General features: G+C 41.7%; 1 protein-coding gene across 1 annotated transcript; it reads right to left on the bottom strand.

Annotated features, from left to right (window-relative positions):
* Positions 1-12819: 12819 nt before the first annotated feature.
* On the bottom strand, positions 12820-16659 carry heyl (hes related family bHLH transcription factor with YRPW motif like). The gene is made up of 5 exons (XM_076301058.1): positions 16580-16659; positions 14525-14591; positions 13996-14079; positions 13761-13842; positions 12820-13457 (listed from the first exon to the last, which is right to left on the bottom strand). Exons 1-5 carry the CDS (start codon positions 16657-16659, stop codon positions 12820-12822), a joined length of 951 nt encoding a protein of 316 aa, XP_076157173.1.
* Between the last annotated feature and the right edge of the window lie 1553 nt (positions 16660-18212).

Raw genomic sequence — 18212 nt, 5'->3', positions numbered from 1 at the left:
TGTAGACGGAGTTATACACTTTACACTGACCAAAACAAGTGACTTGTACTCGATAGCTACATTCAAATTCTGAGTGTGCATTCTGCATATGTACACAAAGATATTGAAATAGAATATTCTCTTTGACTACAATGGTCCTGACTGAAATAGAGTAAATGCATAGCTCTATCTATTATTTCTCACTGATATATCAGTCTGGGAACACCTTTGGTATTAAGGTTTGTTCCTCTCAGTCACTAGGATGATGAAGCAATAAAACAGTAGTTGCAATGGCAGCAAACATCTACAGTTGTCCCCAGAATTATTGGCACCTCTGCTAAAGTTGACTAAAAAGAGGAATATAAAATCATCTTTTGGAAATTGATCTTAATGCCTTAAGTAAAAAAAATGAGGAAATATCCAACCTTTAAGGACACCACTTTTCTTTGTGAATGAATAATGTATCATAAATAAATAATAAATAATAAATTACATGGGTCATAAGTATTGGCTACAGGCAGGCAGATTTTTATTTTTAAAGGCCAGTTATTTCATGGATCCAGGATAACATGCATCCTGATAAAGTTCCCTTGGCATTTGGAATTGAAATAGCCCCACATCATTACATACCCTTCACCGTACCTAGAGATTGGCATTGTGTTATTTCAGTTAGCCTCATTGAGCTCAAATACTCAAACCAGCTAATAGGCTAACTGAAATAACACCTAACTGACACCTGTATTTTAAGGAAGAACATGTATTTATTTATGTAAAGAACAGGTCCATTTTGTAATATGTGAGAACATTGGTTACTCTGCCAAATGTAATGTACTCTGTTTGCTCTGCATGTCAGTCTGTAAAGGAGCCTTTTGATTTCCATTTCATCAAAAACCCAGGAATGTGTAAATAACTGCAACTGCATTTAAAAACTAGTAAAAGTTCTGCATGTATATGTTCGACCTGTGTGCTTAACACAGGTGATTTCACTAATTAGCTGATCTACCTGGCTTAAGATTTGTGTTCATTAGAATCAAGTGATTAAGTGAATGGTTGGAACAAAAATTTTACTTTCTGAAGCCAGACTTTTACACCTCTGTAATGCTGCACTTCTGAAAACAATTTAATTACAGTTTAATGCACCAATTTAAGTTTCATGTCACTGCTGGTCACGTCCCTGGAAGTCATACAACGACAAGTTTGAAAACGGGTCTCAATGGGATCCAAATGGGAACAAACAGGTTTGTCTGGGTTCACCAAGGATAAGAGCTTCCTCCAACTTGAATATTTCCCTTTACTGCAACTCTCGTCCTCTGATGTGTTTGAGCACTGATTTCTTTTTTGCCCTGGTTTTAGGAAGTGAAATCCAGGTGTAGTCCATCTGCTGTCCCAGAGATCATCACCAGTTCCTGGACCCGTGGAGACTGCGGCTAGAGCATCACTGCTGATGGCAACATAACTTTGTTGTGGTCTGCCCATAAATGCTGTCAGTGGAGGTTTTAAAAAATAAATAAAATAACCTGCCTAACTTGTGTCTCATTTTTTATTTTATTTTTTTAAAGTATATTTTTTGGCCTTTTTATGCCTTTAATCAGATAGGACAGTGGAGACCACGGGGCGGGAATCAAACCCTGGTCGCCGGCATACGGTGCAGGTGCCCCATCCAGTCACGCCACTGCTGGGGCCTTGTGTCTCATTTTTTGTGTCTGTTTTTATGGATTTCATTTTTTCTAGGCTGTATAATGTTCAAGTTCAAGTTCAAGTTTATTGTCATGTACACATAAAATAATTTATCAGTAATACATTTCTTATGCTCAAGAGCCAACTTCACTTTAAAGAATACATTAAATTAAATAGATTTAATTAAAAAGGTATATTTATTGTGTGTGTGTGTGGGGGGGGGGGGGGGCAAGTGCAAAAAAACACAGAAGCAGTGTGAGGTTGATGCCATTAGGTATGAGGAAAAGTACAGCAGTTCAGCATCCTGATGGCTTGTGGATAGAAAGTGTCTCTGTATCTGCTGGTACGGGTCTGCATGCTCTTGTGCCTTCTACCAGATGGTAGGAGGGTGAAGAGACTGTGGCTGGGATGACTGGGGTCATGGAGGATCCGCTTGGTGTTTCTTCTGCAGCGCTGGCTGTAAAGGTCCTGGATAGTTGGTAACTCAGTCCTTGTAATGCGCTGACCTGACCTGACCTGACCACCATTTGCAGGGCTCTGCGGTCATGGGCGGAGCTGTTACCATACCATGCTGTGATGTTGCCAGTCAGGATACTCTCAATGGCACAGCGGTAGAAGTTGGTCAGTATTTCACCGTCCATACCAAACTTCCAGTCACCAAAGAAAGAAAAGCTGCTGTCTTGCTGCTTGTGACCATACCTATATGGTGTAACCAGCTCAGATCCTCGCTGATGTTAGTTCCAAGAAATCTGAAGCAGCTGACACTCCACTGCTGTGCCCCCAATGTAGATGGATGTGTGCTCCTCTCCCTGCAGTCTCCTGTAGTCCACTATCAGCTCCCTGGTTTTGCTGACATTGAGCAGCAGGTTGTTGTCCTGGCACCATGATGTCAGGGTTGCCACCTCTGCTCTGTAGGCAGACTTATCATCATTGGTGATACAGCCTATTATGGTAGTGTCATCGCTAGTTAGATGTTAAGTGTGCCGCATCAGCGCTTGCACAAAAACCTCTGTCAATATCCGAAAGGTAACTCATCAAATATTTCAAACTGAACAAATTATAATTGAACTTTACTACATAACACCAATGCATTTGATACATAAGGCGCCTGAAACTTTTTTTTAACTTTGGCCGGTGTCAGACTGACATTTTGAACCCTCTCATGAGTGGAAAGCATAATGCATACACCATTGTACTTAAAATGAGGGTAACCACCCGACAAACACGGGACGTCCCCCGTACCTTATGCCGACATTCACAACGTCCCCGATTGGTCCCGAACGTCATGTTCTCTAGCGGACGTTCCGGTGACCTTATTGACGGAGCAAGTTATCATTTGGTTATTGCGTGACGTCCGGTGCAGGACTTTCTGGGGACATCACCGTCAGGTCCCTCGGATGACATTTGCATTTGGTCATTTCAAATACCTCCTAAGGACCCGACAATAACGTTATACCGGGGACATGAGGGGGACGTTTGTTTATTCACACATGGCAGCGGAGTTGAGAGCGCTCTGGTATACCGACTGCAGGACGGAGACATCACATCCATGCACGACTTCACATTACACGTCTGGGGATGACTAAAGTAGCCTATCTATCTATCTAGTCTCTAGCAGTAGCTGCATTAGCCTACCGTAGTCTAAGGCAACATATCGTACAGTTTATGAAGTTGTGCGTCTATGAGCAAAGTAGAACCATATGTCTACTTTGCTCATAGCAACTTCATAAACTGGGAAAAGGGTTGTTAACGTTAAACTCAAAATGTATGTGCAATGTTAAAACGATCTAGTTCTACATTGCAGAAGAATTAAGGATAGCCTACTGCTTCTTCATTACTTGTTTAAATGTCATTGTAATTTATTTGACGCATGCTCGCGTTTAAAAGTGTCATGCATATAGTGCGGCAGGTTAAGTCCATATTCCAGGACAATCGTTCACTTTGTGATACAAGCACCAAAATTGGCATGAATAATCACTAGAACCTACTTTTTGAGGAAAGCACATTAGCCACCTGAAAATCCAACATGGCGGCCATCACATCAAATGTAAGAAAAAAGTTTTTTGCTGTAGAACTTTAATGGCTGGGCGTATTTACATGATCAATTTGTATGTTTTTTAACATGGCAAAATAAATGGTGCAAAGAAAGAAATCTATATCAAGGCTAGTTTCCAAGATGGCGGCCAGAAATAGTTGGACTGCACTCGAAAATTGTTTATCGAAGCTCACTCTCGAATATCGTTGATCCTCTTTCTCACTCGAATATCATTTATTCTCTCTCTCGAATATCGATCAAGGCCATACTTCTTGTTGGGATCATACTTAAAAGTTGGGAAGACTGGTGTGAGAAAAGGCAGATGAAGAGTCCACAGTTTCAATTCTGGGAGCTTGTGATGTCAATGCAATTGGTGATGTTCTCTTTGATCAGGTCTTCCAGAGATGCAATTGTCAAAGGTGATGGTGGTGCCATTGGAATAACTGAGAACTCATCAGCCCTAATGTGTGTCTGACAAAACCAAAGTACCACCTAACTGGAAAAGCTTCCTGCGAGACAATGACAACAAGACTGAACTTTTTGGGTTTCTAGCTTACCTAATTATGACTTGGTGTCCAGACAATGTGGTGATTGTGACCAAAGAAGAAAATGTTCTTTGCATAAACCTAAAAGCCTGGAAGGCCTAAGTCCTTGCAACCATGAAGAGGCTGACACTAGAATCTTTCTGCATGCCCTTCATGCAGTTGCGTGTAACCTGCATTGTGTTGAAACTGTGCGATTCAGCCCTGCACACGCCCGGACTCGAACCCACGAACAGCAGCACCTTGGATTGGGAGTCGAGCGTGCTGACAATTGAGCTAAAAGCCCAGGCTACTAGCTCGCATGCCAGCAGCACTCTTGAGGCGTCGGGGAGTGAGGTTTACCAACGTTCCACAAGCACAGCTAAGCTACATGCGCAACAGAAGAAATCTGTGTTGATTAAGGCCTGTGACACGGATATTCTTGCTATTGCACACTGTTTTTGGGACTCTATGGGATGCAGGCTTAGAGGAGCTGTGGATTGAATTTGGTCATGGTAAGTCTGTCAGATGGCATGCTTTTTGTCCATGCCCTCACTGGTTGTGATGTTGTGTTAGCCTTTCGTGGTAGAGGGAAGTGGACTGCCTGGCAATCCTGAGAAGTGTGCCCTGAAGTGTCTAATGTCTTTGAGAAGCTCAGTCAATACCCACCAGTAATGGATGATGTGGATCTTAGCACACTTGAAGTTTGTCATAGCAATGTACAACAAGAACAGCACTGCTGATGGAGTTGATGAAACAAGACTTGACCTGTTTGCACGGAAGCAGAGGTCCTGTGATGCCATTCCACCAACAAGGGCATCTCTTGCTAAGCATGTGAAGTGTGCAACCTATCAAGCTGTCTGTATCTGGGGCCAGGCAAGTATATATCAAATGAATATGTCCTGCCAACTGGGGTTGGAGGAAAGAAGGTGACATTTGGCAAGTAGTTTGGATGACACTCCCACCAATTGCTGAGAGCTGTCAACAATTGACTAAATGTGTCAAGACTGAATGTCTTGGAAGATGTAAATGCTACAGCATTAGTCTTGAGTGTACTCCTTTGTGTGCCTGCAAATGCAATGATTACATTCATTTGTAATGCAGACATTCTGATATGGCTAGCTACAGAGCAGAGGTGTCACTAGATGTTACTGGGGCCCTGTCTCTTTCCCACACATTTCCTGTTAGTCTTTGTTGTTCTATTGAGGTAATACATGGTACACACACACACATATCTATCTACATATATAATATATACAGCGGGGAAAATAAGTATTGAACACGTCAACATTTTTTTCAGTAAGCATACTTCCAGAGAGGCTATTCGCATGAAATTTTCACCGGACATTAGTATTACTTATATAACTTAGGTAATCCACACATATATAAAAATCCAAACATTAATGTCTAAAAGTAGAGTTATGAGTACAAAAGTGGGAAAAAGTATTGAACACGCTAAGAAAAATCAGTACATAAAGGCCAGGAATGGCATACAATGGATACAAACTGGGTTAGTACATACTAGTGGGCTATAAAAAGGTTTTTTGTTACCAAGGTGTCACACAAGAAACATTTTATAATGGGTTAAAGCAAAGAGCCCTCCCAAGACCTTTGCAACCTTATTGTTGCAAAACATATCAATGGACTGGTTACAGATGCACTTCAAAACTTCTGAATCATCCAGCAAGCAGTATTGGAGCCATTATCTGCAAGTGGAAGGAACATCACTGCATCAACAACTGGCCATGCACAGGATCTCCTTGCAAGATTTCTGACCAGGAAGTCAGAAGGATAGTCAGAAGAGTAGCCCAAGATCCAAGGACCACTCAGAGAAAGTTCCAGAAAGACTTGGAGGCAGCAGGTACAATTGTTACAGAGAAAATCATAGGTAATGCACTCCACCGCCATGGCCTCTATGCACGCTCATCCCGCATGACTCTATTGCTGAAGAAAAACATGTCAAACCTTGTTGAAAGTTTGCTACACAACATTTGGACAATCCTATGAAATACTGAGAGAATGTATTCTGGTCTGGCGAGAGCAAAATTGAACTTTCATACTACACACCATATTTGGAGGAGAAATGGCACTGTGCATCACCCTAAAAATACCATACCAAAATGAGGTTTGGAGGTGGTGGCATCATGGTGTGGGCTGTTTGTCATCTCATGGTACTAGCATACTTTATACAGTTGAAGGAATGATGAATGGAGTCATTTTGTTCCAGGAGAATCTTTACATCCACCAGGATGATGAGGATGAGACATGGCTAGACCTTCCAGCAGGACAATGATCCAAACCATTCAGCAAAGGAAACTCTCAATTGGTTTCAGAGAAAGGAAATCAAGGCCCTGACTTCAATCCAATTGAACAGTTTTGAAAGTTAACTAAGGATCAGGATTCACAAGAGGGGCCCCTGGAATCTTCAATATTAAAGGACTATCTGTTTAAAAGAATGGGCCAAAATCACACCAGAATACTGTGACTGATTAGTTTTCGTCATACAGGAAATGCCTTGAAGCTGTCATTACGAATAAAGGCTTTTCCACAAAGTTTTAAAACAAATTTCAGCCGGCGTGTTCAATACTTTTTTCCTGTGTCATTCCACTTTATTACACATAACTCTACCTATGGACTTTAATGTTTTTTTTTTTTTTTATATGGGTGGATTATCTAAGTTAATTGTAATATCTGTTGGAAATTTCATGCAAATAGCCTCATTGGAAGTATACTTACTGAAAAAAATGTTGACGTGTTCAATACTTAGTTTCCCCGCTGTATATTATATATATTTAAACAAACACATGCATTTATGCATTTACTTAGTCCCCCTGCCCCCTCTGAAGTTCAGTTTAAACTAGTGATCATTTCCCGATCCAGCCCTGTCTCTCTTTCCTGCTAATTTCTTGTCAATCTGCACTATTGAAATTATATATATTAAACTGAAAAAAGAACATGCACATGCCCCTGCTGAAGCAACCGAACCAACATATGTTTTATTAACAAAAACAATTTAATTATGCTAAAATTAGTACTAAAATGTGCTATTTTTCCCATTAATTGCGTCTATCTTCACAATTTAACACATTCTTTGACATTTTATCGTAGAATTGGAAAGTCTAGACCCTTTTACCTATATTTAGATATCAAGATCATCAAAATGTGATTATCCAATCCCAATCCAAGTCAAAAACCAAGTATAATGGTTTTCAATGGTGGCCATCTTGGAAAATGGCGGCCATATTGGATTTTTTGCGTGGCTAATGTGCTTTTTGGATAAAGTGGGTCCCAAAGAATATTTGTGCCAAGTTTGATGCTTGTATCACAAAGTGAACAATGGTTTCACTAATCTGCCGCACTAATAGCTGTCCCCGATGTTACAGCAGCTCCTTGTGGAAACAGCAAAGAGTGCACATATCCGATGAGATTTCTGACGAGGAGCTTCGAGGCTCTCTACCTCACCAGAGCCTTACTGTTTATTAATAAAACAATCATATAGAATAGAAACATCTGGAATCTATTTATTTAATCTTAAATTTGGCTACAAAGAGCATTCATAGCCTAGAGAACACGATACATTTTTCTTTATCTGCAATGTTCCAGGAAGATAGGCTTACATTTACAGGCTGTCCCTGTTTGATCACAGGTCCAAGAAAACAAGTGGATATAACGTCAATGCATTCTAGTTATGTTTCATGTACTTTATTTCATGTTGAGTTTTGCTTCCCAGCATGCATTGCGATTCATTTAGTATTTTTGGCTATTATTCGTTTTTAATATTTTGAAACAATATGGTTTGAACAATTTATCTTAGGCTAGCCTAGGCCTACTCTGATGATGTTTTGAACAATATGCTATGGGATATGCCCATTAAAACGTCGTAGTTTATTAAGAAAATGACACCGTAGATGTGAAAGCAGCCCATCCTAGCCCGTTATAAATGTCCATGTCTACTCATCATTAGTGTAATGCATTCTGAGGACGTGATTTCATACATGCGTGAAAATATGAGGTGAGTTTATTGTGTAGTTGTAGTCATTAATGCGTCATTAATGCGTGTTCATGTTCCGTCTACTTCACTCCTAGCAACGCTGAGACTTACAGGATGTAATACCATACCAATCACGCTTTTTTTTTTTTACCATCGCGGAAATATAAACGTCGCACGCATAACGTCGCGGTGACCATAACAGGACGTCCTCTTAAAGTCTCGTGGACGTCTTTTAGACCTCCCGAACAGAGGTCCGCGGGACGTAAAGGGAACCCTACACAATGTCGAGGAGGTGACGTTCGCCAGGGGACCTTTAGGGGACGTCGCCATTTTGTTTACTGGGCAGACATCCCATTTTTCTTTCTTTTTTTTTTTTTGCATCCCAACCTATATGGGAAACTTATAGGCAATCTTATCCCATATTTTCTCATTATTTGATAATAGAGAACAATAACAATCAAACACCACTAGGAGGTGCAGACCCTTGCCAAGTCCCTACCTATATCTTCTCAATCATCAGTACATTTGTTAAAAAATGATGTTCACATAAACATCATGGTTCAAAGTAAAAACAGGGTAAGTGTGGATAGCTTGAGGGAGTGCAGGGTTGGATGTTATTGAGCCTTTATTGTCATATAGTTTTATTCTTCAATGGAGAGTGTGTTTCACAGTGTTTGTCCATGTTTGTTGAGCGATTTCGAGATTGATCAGTAGGCGTATCATTATCAAACAATGATATCTCCTTTTGCAATAACCATATGTTCACATTGCCCTTGACGAGTTAGAGACTACGTCACTGTCACATGTCACCATAATTGTTAAAATTTTTGGGCCCTTTTATTGTAGTCTAAAACGCATGGTCACTGAGAAGCAGGGTGCGTTGTGCACCCGCCCATATCACTGGTGATAATGCGCTCTTAAAATAACATATAAACAACGCGCCATGGATTTCTGACCAGGTTTCTCTTGGTTAGTGGCGTAATGCGTAGTGTACAATAGCGATTTTTAGATAATGCGCCAGACCCATCCTTAGGTTGTTAATTGCCACACCCCTTGGCACGTTGCTCAAAAAAAGAGACGGACATGGCGAAAAACTTTGCGTCGTGATGTTTAGACTTTAGACCATCATGATAGAGCCCTTTGTGTGTGTGTGTGCGTGTGTATGTATGTGTGTGTGTGTGTGTGTATGTGAAACTTCTATTCATGGCAATTCTGACTCTGGTATACTTGTTGCTTTTTTTCTTGTTTGTTTGATTGTCTACCTTGGCTTTTGTTTGCCCCTCTCTTTGTCTTTTCCTCCCTTGGTCTCTCTCCTTTCTGCACCCACCTTGTCTCTCTGGCTGACTCCATCTCTGTCTCTCTCCCCCTAGCCCCTCCCCGTGGGAAAGACAGGCTTGTGTATTTATGGCCTCTTTGCCTGGAAGCTGTGGTGACCATGAAGACACACAACTAACATGCCACTCACACAACAGTCTGTCTACTTGGAACTCACCCATGTACACGCACCCACACACACTCGCATTATACAGACTCAACTCACCACTTGCAGAGGAATCTTCTCTCTTGTGACTGCATATCCTTACAGTGCTCACAGACATGTCACCTCAGCCAAATACATAAACATTTACTAAATGATGTGCACAACACACAAATTCTTAATCAAATATGTGTCACAGCTGTTTGGGCTTATTTAAATACACTTTAGCCTACATGAATCAGTAAAGCCAATGTGGGTGCACATAACACATACACGATTGCCATGCACGGTCACTTGTAATTCTATTTGCTTTGATGTGAGAATTGTTGTCCTTGTAGTAGTTAGATTTTTTTTCCTAATTATAATACAGGTGCATCTAAAAAAATAAAATATCATGGAAAAGTCTATTTCCCCCTAGCTAATTTCCCCCCATAATTTATTTTAAAAAGTGAAACTTTCATATAATCTAGATTCATTACACATAAAGTGAAATATCTGGATCATTCTAATCATGATGATTACGGTTTACAGGTCATGGAAATCAAAACTTCAGAATCTCAAATTGTGGACTTTAGATGAGCTCTAATCAGCGAACTAAGTCCAAAAACTGGCAATGGCTGCCTGAGCTTTTAATGTCTCAGTCTGTGCAGGGCAATGGATTTATTTAGATGCACCTGTACAATCATATAAATTGTACTCTATTTTATCTGTTTATTACACATGAACTATCTAAATATTGCTTTCTGAAGGGTTGCTTGACACACTGTCAGTGCTCTTATCATACCTAATCAGTAATCACACACTAACAGACTGTTTGGCTATCACACATTTTCTGTTATTTTCTGTATGAAAAATAATGTAATAATAATAATATAAAAATATATTGAAAACATTTTTTTTTTGGAGGGGGGGGTTACTTTTGAGTATGGTGCCATGGGGGTGGAAGCAGACATGTAATATGGGTAACATGTAATCAGCACAGCAGAGGCTCTCCACATACTCTTTCCAGGGCCTTTACTTATGGGCAAACAAACAAAACAACTATGTGTGCCATCCCTTGTGGTAAGTGCTTTATCTGTGTGAAGAAAAGAGAATGAGCGTGTGTTTACATGACATGAATGGAGTACATGTAGTGAAAGGCTGACATAGACGTGTATTGGAACAGACTGTGTGTGAGAGAGGAAGACAGATGGTAGAAGTGTGTTTTCTTGCATGATAATGTGTATGTGCATGGTGTGTGCTTGGGAGAGACAGTCAGGCTGACTGTCATTTGAATTCTGCCGTGCCTGTGAAGGGCACAGAGAGAGCTCTGTTCTGGTTCCTCTTCGTGGTTCCTGTGGCAAACAGCACTAGTCCACCAGCCCTCTCTATGTTTTCCCTTTGTGGCTGAAGAATGCCACACAGCTCCCATCAGCCGCACACACACACACACAGACTCACCGTTGCAAAAAAGCAAGAGAGAAAATAGCTTTCACCATTAAGCAGCCCGTATGTTTTAACCTGTTGAATGAATAAGCGACTCACCAGACCAGGCAGCCATACAGTATATGTGTGATGTGAGTTATTATTGATTAAAGTGTGTGCCTTCTCTATACGTCTCATTTGCCCATGGTCTGCCACTGTGAATTTTAGAGAACAATCCAGTTATCCTAGACTGATTTTTGAGAGTAAATGATTAATTTAAAAAAAATAAAATTATATTCAATTACCATGCCATTTGGCAAGGTATGTTTCACTAGGGGCAGTTAAAGTGTAACTCCGGTGAAAATTGACCCCAGGGTCTTTTTCTGCATTAAACCAACCCAGTATGGCAAGGATTCATTGTACTGTCAGGTTTCGTTAATCTATTATTCGTGCTGGAGTTGGAGGAGCTGGTAGGGTGACAGTTGGTAAGTGTTCTTAACAGTCTTCTGTAATAAACTCTGGGTTTTCTAACTACGTTGTTGGTGCTTCGTTTTATGTGTAGGGACACTGAGCAAGCTACTGACGAGGTTTGCTGTTTTGAACAATATTACTGGTTAAAAAATGCTATTTGGGAAGCGTTTGACTCACCGCCCTTAGCTAATCCACTGTGTGCGATTTGGGGCTATAGCGTATACCGGAGCAAGCTCTGTAGTGGTTGATCAACGAAAAATACTGTCTCCATGGCTTATTTGATGTGTTTTAATGCAGAAAAAAGACCCTGTGGTCAATTTTCGCCGGAGTTACACTTTAAGAGAGCTCAGGCTGTAGTAGGCATCTATTGAATTAAAAAAAGGTACACATTTAAAACCATTTTAAGTTGACCATAAAGCACTAGGTTTATACACATTATTACAGCACTGCTAAGATTGGATACTAGGCATGACACCCTCTTAAAGTGGACAAATTTTGTAAAACAACTGGAGCTCAGATGAGCATTGAGCACAACTCGGCCATCCTCACTGCTGTCTTCATATTAACTCTCTGATGCCTACTGCAGGCCACTCATGTAATATGGGAAACTTAAAGTGATATTTTTTTACATTTTACAAGCATTTTTTAACAAATATATCACTGCTTTGCAAAAAATAATGCAACATTCTGTATTCTTGAATCCATGCTCATTTAAACAGACTCAAATCAGTCATCACACTTAGTGAACACTTTTTATCAGTGGATCAATTAAAAAAAATATATGAATTGAGTAAATAAAACAAAATAACGGGCAAAAATCCTAATAATGATTAAACAATTTTTGTCAAACTTGGCAATCAGCAGACAACTCAGCTAATTCTTGACATTTACCAATCCAGTTCAAACCTGTATCAGGGAAAATGGCTTTGTTCATTAACTATCTGCCTTTAAATGTAACAGCAGTGTGCAGCCCTTAGCATCGAACTACATTCTACGCTCCACCTTTTCCATGTGTGTCTCTCATGGCTGTAATGTTCAGACTGACAGAGTTCTTTCTCTTGGCCTTTGGATGTGTAGCACATACCGATGGAACTAATGGAGCGAAAACTGAAAGGTGTTGCATAGGTAACCTAATTGGTTATCCTTGATTGCTGAGGTGCATGATAAGGTCATAACATGGCAGTCACATTTTTCTTCCCACTGTCTTCTCACAGTGTCCATGGCCCCTTGGGCATCATCGTAGAGTCTGATAAGAGAGAGTGTATCAGAAGGCCCCGATCTCTGTCCCCCAATTCTGTCCAGGCTTACTGGACCCACTTGTGCCCCTGCGCTGAGGAGAGGGAGACCCCACAGGGATGAAGGGTCGGAAAGAGGTCTGCTGAGGAATGGGGGAAGAGGAGGATGCAGAACGTGTGACCGCATGAATAGGTGGAGCCGCCACGGAACCCTCAGAGGACGTCTGAGACAGTCTGTGGGCCACAGATGGCATCAACTGTACCCTGCGCACCCCGGAGAACCCTACATTCAGAAGAGAGCCTTGCGTGCCTGACAAAGGCGGCACACGGAGGCCTGGGGAGGGGTATGCCAGCAGGGTAGTCGCAGCGTGTGGACCCAGGTCCCGTCGGCTGGCAGTGGAGAATGAGGGAGAGGATGCAGGGGAGGGGGGTGTGGAGAGGGCAGGGAAGGAGCCCCACGGCCAGGGGGGGAACGGCAGGGCAGGGCTCTGCAGGAGGGGGTCAAGCTCACTGGCACAGTGGCTTAGGTGAGACACCAACCGTGCTCCAATAGGGTCAGCTGATTCTGAGCCCTCCAAGGAGCTCAGGTAGCGCACCACCTCCCCTACACACTCACGAAAGCCCAGCGTACGGTAGTCCACTGCCAGGGCATGGGCATCAAAATAGCCTAGCGAGAAGGGAATGAGAGAAGGCATGGGACTGTTCAGAATTCATCAACATATTTTTCAACATATTCATCCCTATCACAGTAGCACTTTCTTTAGATGGTTATGAGGTGTGTTTCAGTGCAATATTGTCTCATCATTGCTTCTTCATAGTTGAAAACTTTTAGTTGAATATCAGTTTCAACAGGTTTATTTATGTTGTATAATTATGACCGCTGGCAATAATTCATGTAAGACTTAAATCCCTTTCCATTTCACATTTGCCTTTTTCAAAGTATGTCTTATAAAGCAACATCAAATCTCACCTTTGCCTCCCATGGCGTGCAGAAGTTTGAGATGATCTACAGTCATCTGCAGAATTTCAGCCTTTTCCAGTTTTGAGGAACCCTGACAATCATGTAGATAAGATTTTTTGACATCGGTTCAGTAGTTTTATTCTCTGCCATAGTAATTTTTATGTCCATTATATTTATGGTTTTCAGAAGGGCGATTGCAGCATTGAAGATGCATTGCTCAACTGGTGTCAATGTAGCCTCTGACCTGTTTCTCGAAGGCACTGGGTACAAGCCTCCTAAGCTCAGACAGGCTGTGGTTTATCCGGTCTCGCCGTCTTTTCTCGATGATCTGACACATGGATCAAAAGAAACCACCCGTCAGAGAGGAGGGAATGTCAGTATCTGTCACTGAAAATATCTCCGCAATCAATCAATATATGATGTCACACTTGATGTTTCTAAGAGTATGTGCCAAAACATTTAAATACACCAGTTATTGCATGTTGAATTAATCATAATAGTGAATCCAAAACGTTGGGGAACCATGTGTGTTCTGTCGACTGTGCATTTTTGAGATGGATAAGATAAATGAAACCTTCATACATAAACAAAAGCGTTTCAAAACCTACTATATTTTCACTTTTGTCTTCCATATTTACACATGACAGATCTACTTCTTTCTTTTGTTATTTTCTTTTTTTAGGGACACTACTTGAAGAGAATAATGAATGCTGTCCAGAATGAATTCTAGGACTCTCTTAAAGCTCTGGGAAGATAGAATGATGTGAACTCACTCCTCTCCTCTTCTTACGAGCCAAAACCTGAGAGGTGCTGCCTGGAGACACGGACCCTGTGACAGGACTGACAAAGACAGACGGAACAGAGAGATGCAGGGGGAGAAAAGGAGATGAAATATGACAAAAACAGGTCAAGAAAAAGAGGACGTAGGACATTTAAAAACATGGAGGAAAGCATTCAAAAGAGACAAAGTTAGAGGAAGACATGCAGAGAGATGAAGGAAAAAAGAGAAACATGAAAACAAATGGCAGTAGGCAACCAAAGATAAATAGAGAGAGAAAACCATTGAGAGGGCAATGGGGAACGATAGAGGAAAAACACAGAAAAGAGAAACAAGAGTTGGAGAGAGGGGAACAGCCATGAGCTTTGAAATCACTTCATATTGTTGTCATTATTTCCTCTAATAGGAAGCAGAAACAGCCTAGCACATCATCAGGCTCAAACTAATTTGTCTTTGGGAGCAGAGAGGCTCAGGAGGGCCCAGCGGAGAGAGGAGATGAGATTATTGACGCCTAACACGTTTCTGAATATTACCTCCACTTGGCTGACATGCTACGCCTCTTTTAAGTTACAAAAGCATTTTTTGGGGCCAAATTTAAACTGCATGTCCTAATAAGGCATATAGAAATAAGCTATTTCTATATGAAAAGATACATGTAGCCCTTGAAGACACACACGGCCTGGTCAGACCACAGGCACAACTTTTTGGCACAACCATCAAATTGTCATATATGTAGAACTGCCACTATATATGTGGTGCTTAATAGGAACATCTGGATAGGTACATTTAGATCCATTTCTATTCTTGTTATATATGGCCTCTCCACTCTGGCATGCCTTGTCCACACACAGAGAGCTGTCACACTCACAAAGTGGCCCTGGCAGCTAGTTCTTGAAAAACCTGCATCTGAATCCTCCAGAGATGAAAGCTCAAGCCAGTAAGAAACAATTAGCCTCTCTGCTGAACATATCAAAGACACACATCTTTGCTCTGAACCATTCTCAAATCTGCTCCTGATTTTTACCCCTCAGAACTGTCACAAAGCTCCACCAAAAGACTAAAAAAGTTTTTTTAGAACAAGTCAAAAATGGAAACCAGACAGTGGGGGCCGGAACAGCATTTTTGCAAATTGTTTGTCAAAGCCAGGATTTGTGGTGCCACGTTGATATGAAGAAATGCTCTTTTAGAAAAACAAGTCAAATACAATAAGCATGGCTTGCATCATTTTCCCTATTTCTGTCTCTTTACAAACAAGATGCTATGTTCTCTTTCCATGACAGAGAGGCTGAAGGAGACATTTATTATTCAAAGAGACTTCATGATTAGAAGATCATTTGTGTAGCATTTTAGTGACAAAAAATACCTTATCACTGATTGCCATTTAAGTGTAATTTTGTGACCAATGTTTGTGCTCAGTTTAGTGTATAGGGGTATGTGCCAGTGGGTATTTCCTACCAAAACACAGGCACTCATTCACATTATTTTTCTAAATTCTTTATTAAGCTCCTCAGTCATCTAAAAGCAGCAGTGTTGTCCTGCTTTAATTTCCCTCTTTTCCCATCTTTCCCTGTTTTGTCTGTAACTAAACGTCCCAGTCAAACTCATGATTAGCATGCACACCTGATTTAGCTTATCATGGCCATTTAAATGAGACTTATTGGAATCAGGTAGGGACAAAAAGAAGCTAGAATGTATAAGAAGTAGAACACCTGGCTAATTTCACATTCACAATCAGTTTCTCCCTGAATAAACAATGGTTGATGATGATGAACAGAGATGTTGCAACATGTCAAATCTATCTGAAAGCTAAACATTAGACACCTCTCTGTACTTGAAGACAAAAAACAATAAAGAGTTGTATTCCTACACAGAGGAATATTCTTAATTTCATTAAGATAAAGTATCCAACAGAAATGTGCTTTCCCGTGCATAGCATGCAGTTAGACACCTGGTGAAGTGCAGCTTCAGACCTCAGACACGTTTTGCGCAGGTGAAGTTGGGATGTGTGTGTGCGTGCACAGAGGGGGATTTGTGCTGTCCCTGTTCTTACCAGTAGCCGTCCTCCTGGCCCACATCAATCAGCTCATCTGTGTCTGACTCAGGAGAGCTGTAGTCATGAGGTCTCTTCATCGTCTCTCTCTCTCTCTCTCTCTCTCTCTCTCTCTCTCCTCGAAGATGGACGGATGGATAGGAAGAAAGATGGAGAGCAGAATGGATGGTTCTATTGGAGTGGAGAGCAACAAGGTGTGTGTTCCTGGTCACTCCTGGTCTCCTGTCCCAACACAGGACAATGGTGTGGCCACTCTGTTGTCAATTTCTTCGTCTTTCTCTTTTCTCTGAGTTACTTCACTTTGTGTCTCCTCTCTACCTGCCTCCGCACATTGGCACCAAATGACCGCGATAGGCCACCTTCGGTCTCTCTCCCTCTCTCAGCCTTCAGCTTTTTTGGGCCTTTCCGCTCTTCTGTGAAGTGGACCCCCACGTCTGTGACACTAGCCTGTTTGCGTGGAGGCTGACTTTAGCAGATGAAGTTGACGTTTTCCGTATCCATACACATAGCCTTGGCATTACTCCAAGCTAACACATCCCTATGACAGCATCCTCTCTCTTTTTTACTGCTCCTATAGTTGTTCTCTCTTTCTCACTAGTCCCCTGGCTCCTCTCAGTAAGGGTGACACAAGCCACTAAACTACAGTTGGGCACTTTGGCAGAGTTGCCAGTTTTTGCTCTCCCTCCCTTTCCCTCCCTCTCTGTCTCTTTTCTCCTCCCTCTTTCTCTCTCACCCTGCTTCCCACCCCCTAATCAACCCTTCCCTCTTTTCTCTCTGTCATCTCTCTCCTTTCAATTAAGCTTGTTGCTCCTCTGTCTCATGGCTCCCCACCTCCCCCTCTCTGTCGCCACTCTTTTAATTAGTCTTCTTCTCTGGCAGGACAATGGAAAGAAGGCTGTGGGAATGGTGGGCTGTACTTATGTGGGGCCTGTGAGCGTGAGTGCATTTGTGTGAGTGGCGTGTTACCAGTGTATGTGTGCATTTTTATCTGGCGCTCTCCCTGTGTGTGTGTGTGTGTGTGTGTGTGTGTGTGTGTGTGTGTGTGTGTGTGTGTGTGTGTGTGTGTGTGTGTGTGTGTGTGTGTGATTGAGAGTGTGAGAGTGAAGAGTGTGTCCCTCATCTAAAAACCATGATGGTGATGGTGGCATGGTGAGATGTTTGTGTGCATTGTATGTATCTTCATATGCATATGATTACATGTACGTAAGTCATTTTGGATAAAAGTGTCTGCTAAATACCTATGAATGTTTAATATGTTTAATAGAACACTTGTTCACTGTGACATAGGTGCTTGGAGGAAGGAGGGTCTGGAGGCGGCACAGTGACCTGTGTCTGACAGGTAGAGTGGGATGTCAAGAGATGAATCAGCCAATGAGTGTCTGAACAGAGGATCTCTTCAGTGGATAAGATAACTCCACTCCAAGACACATACACACCCTTACATACTCATACACCCCTTTCCATTCACAAGTGACCCTCTCAGATACACACACACACACACTCATCCCTCTCCTGTATCACTATGACACTCAGTTCCTGATTCCACTGTAACCGTGGGAAGCTCTCTGGAAGTGGTTGTCTTAGCAACATGAGTTGCAGGCGCCTTCAAAGCCCACACACACATGCACATCCA

This window comes from Alosa pseudoharengus, unplaced genomic scaffold, assembly GCF_046254945.1.
Source record: "Alosa pseudoharengus isolate Yale_2024_CS ecotype anadromous, Long Island Sound unplaced genomic scaffold, YU_APseudo_1.1 YU_APseudo_1.1_scf_23, whole genome shotgun sequence".
Taxonomy (NCBI): domain Eukaryota; kingdom Metazoa; phylum Chordata; class Actinopteri; order Clupeiformes; family Clupeidae; genus Alosa; species Alosa pseudoharengus.
The sequence above is the reverse complement of the archived record's forward strand: the minus strand, read 5'-3'. Positions and strand labels throughout refer to the sequence as shown.

Excerpts from the sequence above, each read along its gene's own strand:
- heyl (XM_076301058.1), bottom strand. The coding sequence starts at position 16,659 with ATGAAGAGACCTCATGACTACAGCTCTCCTGAGTCAGACACAGATGAG. Across the intron at positions 14,080-14,524 it reads CTCGTAAGAAGAGGAGAGGA|ATCATCGAGAAAAGACGGCG; the intron begins GTGAGTTCACAT and ends TCCATGTGTCAG. Across the intron at positions 13,843-13,995 it reads CCAGTGCCTTCGAGAAACAG|GGTTCCTCAAAACTGGAAAA; the intron begins GTCAGAGGCTAC and ends CATGATTGTCAG.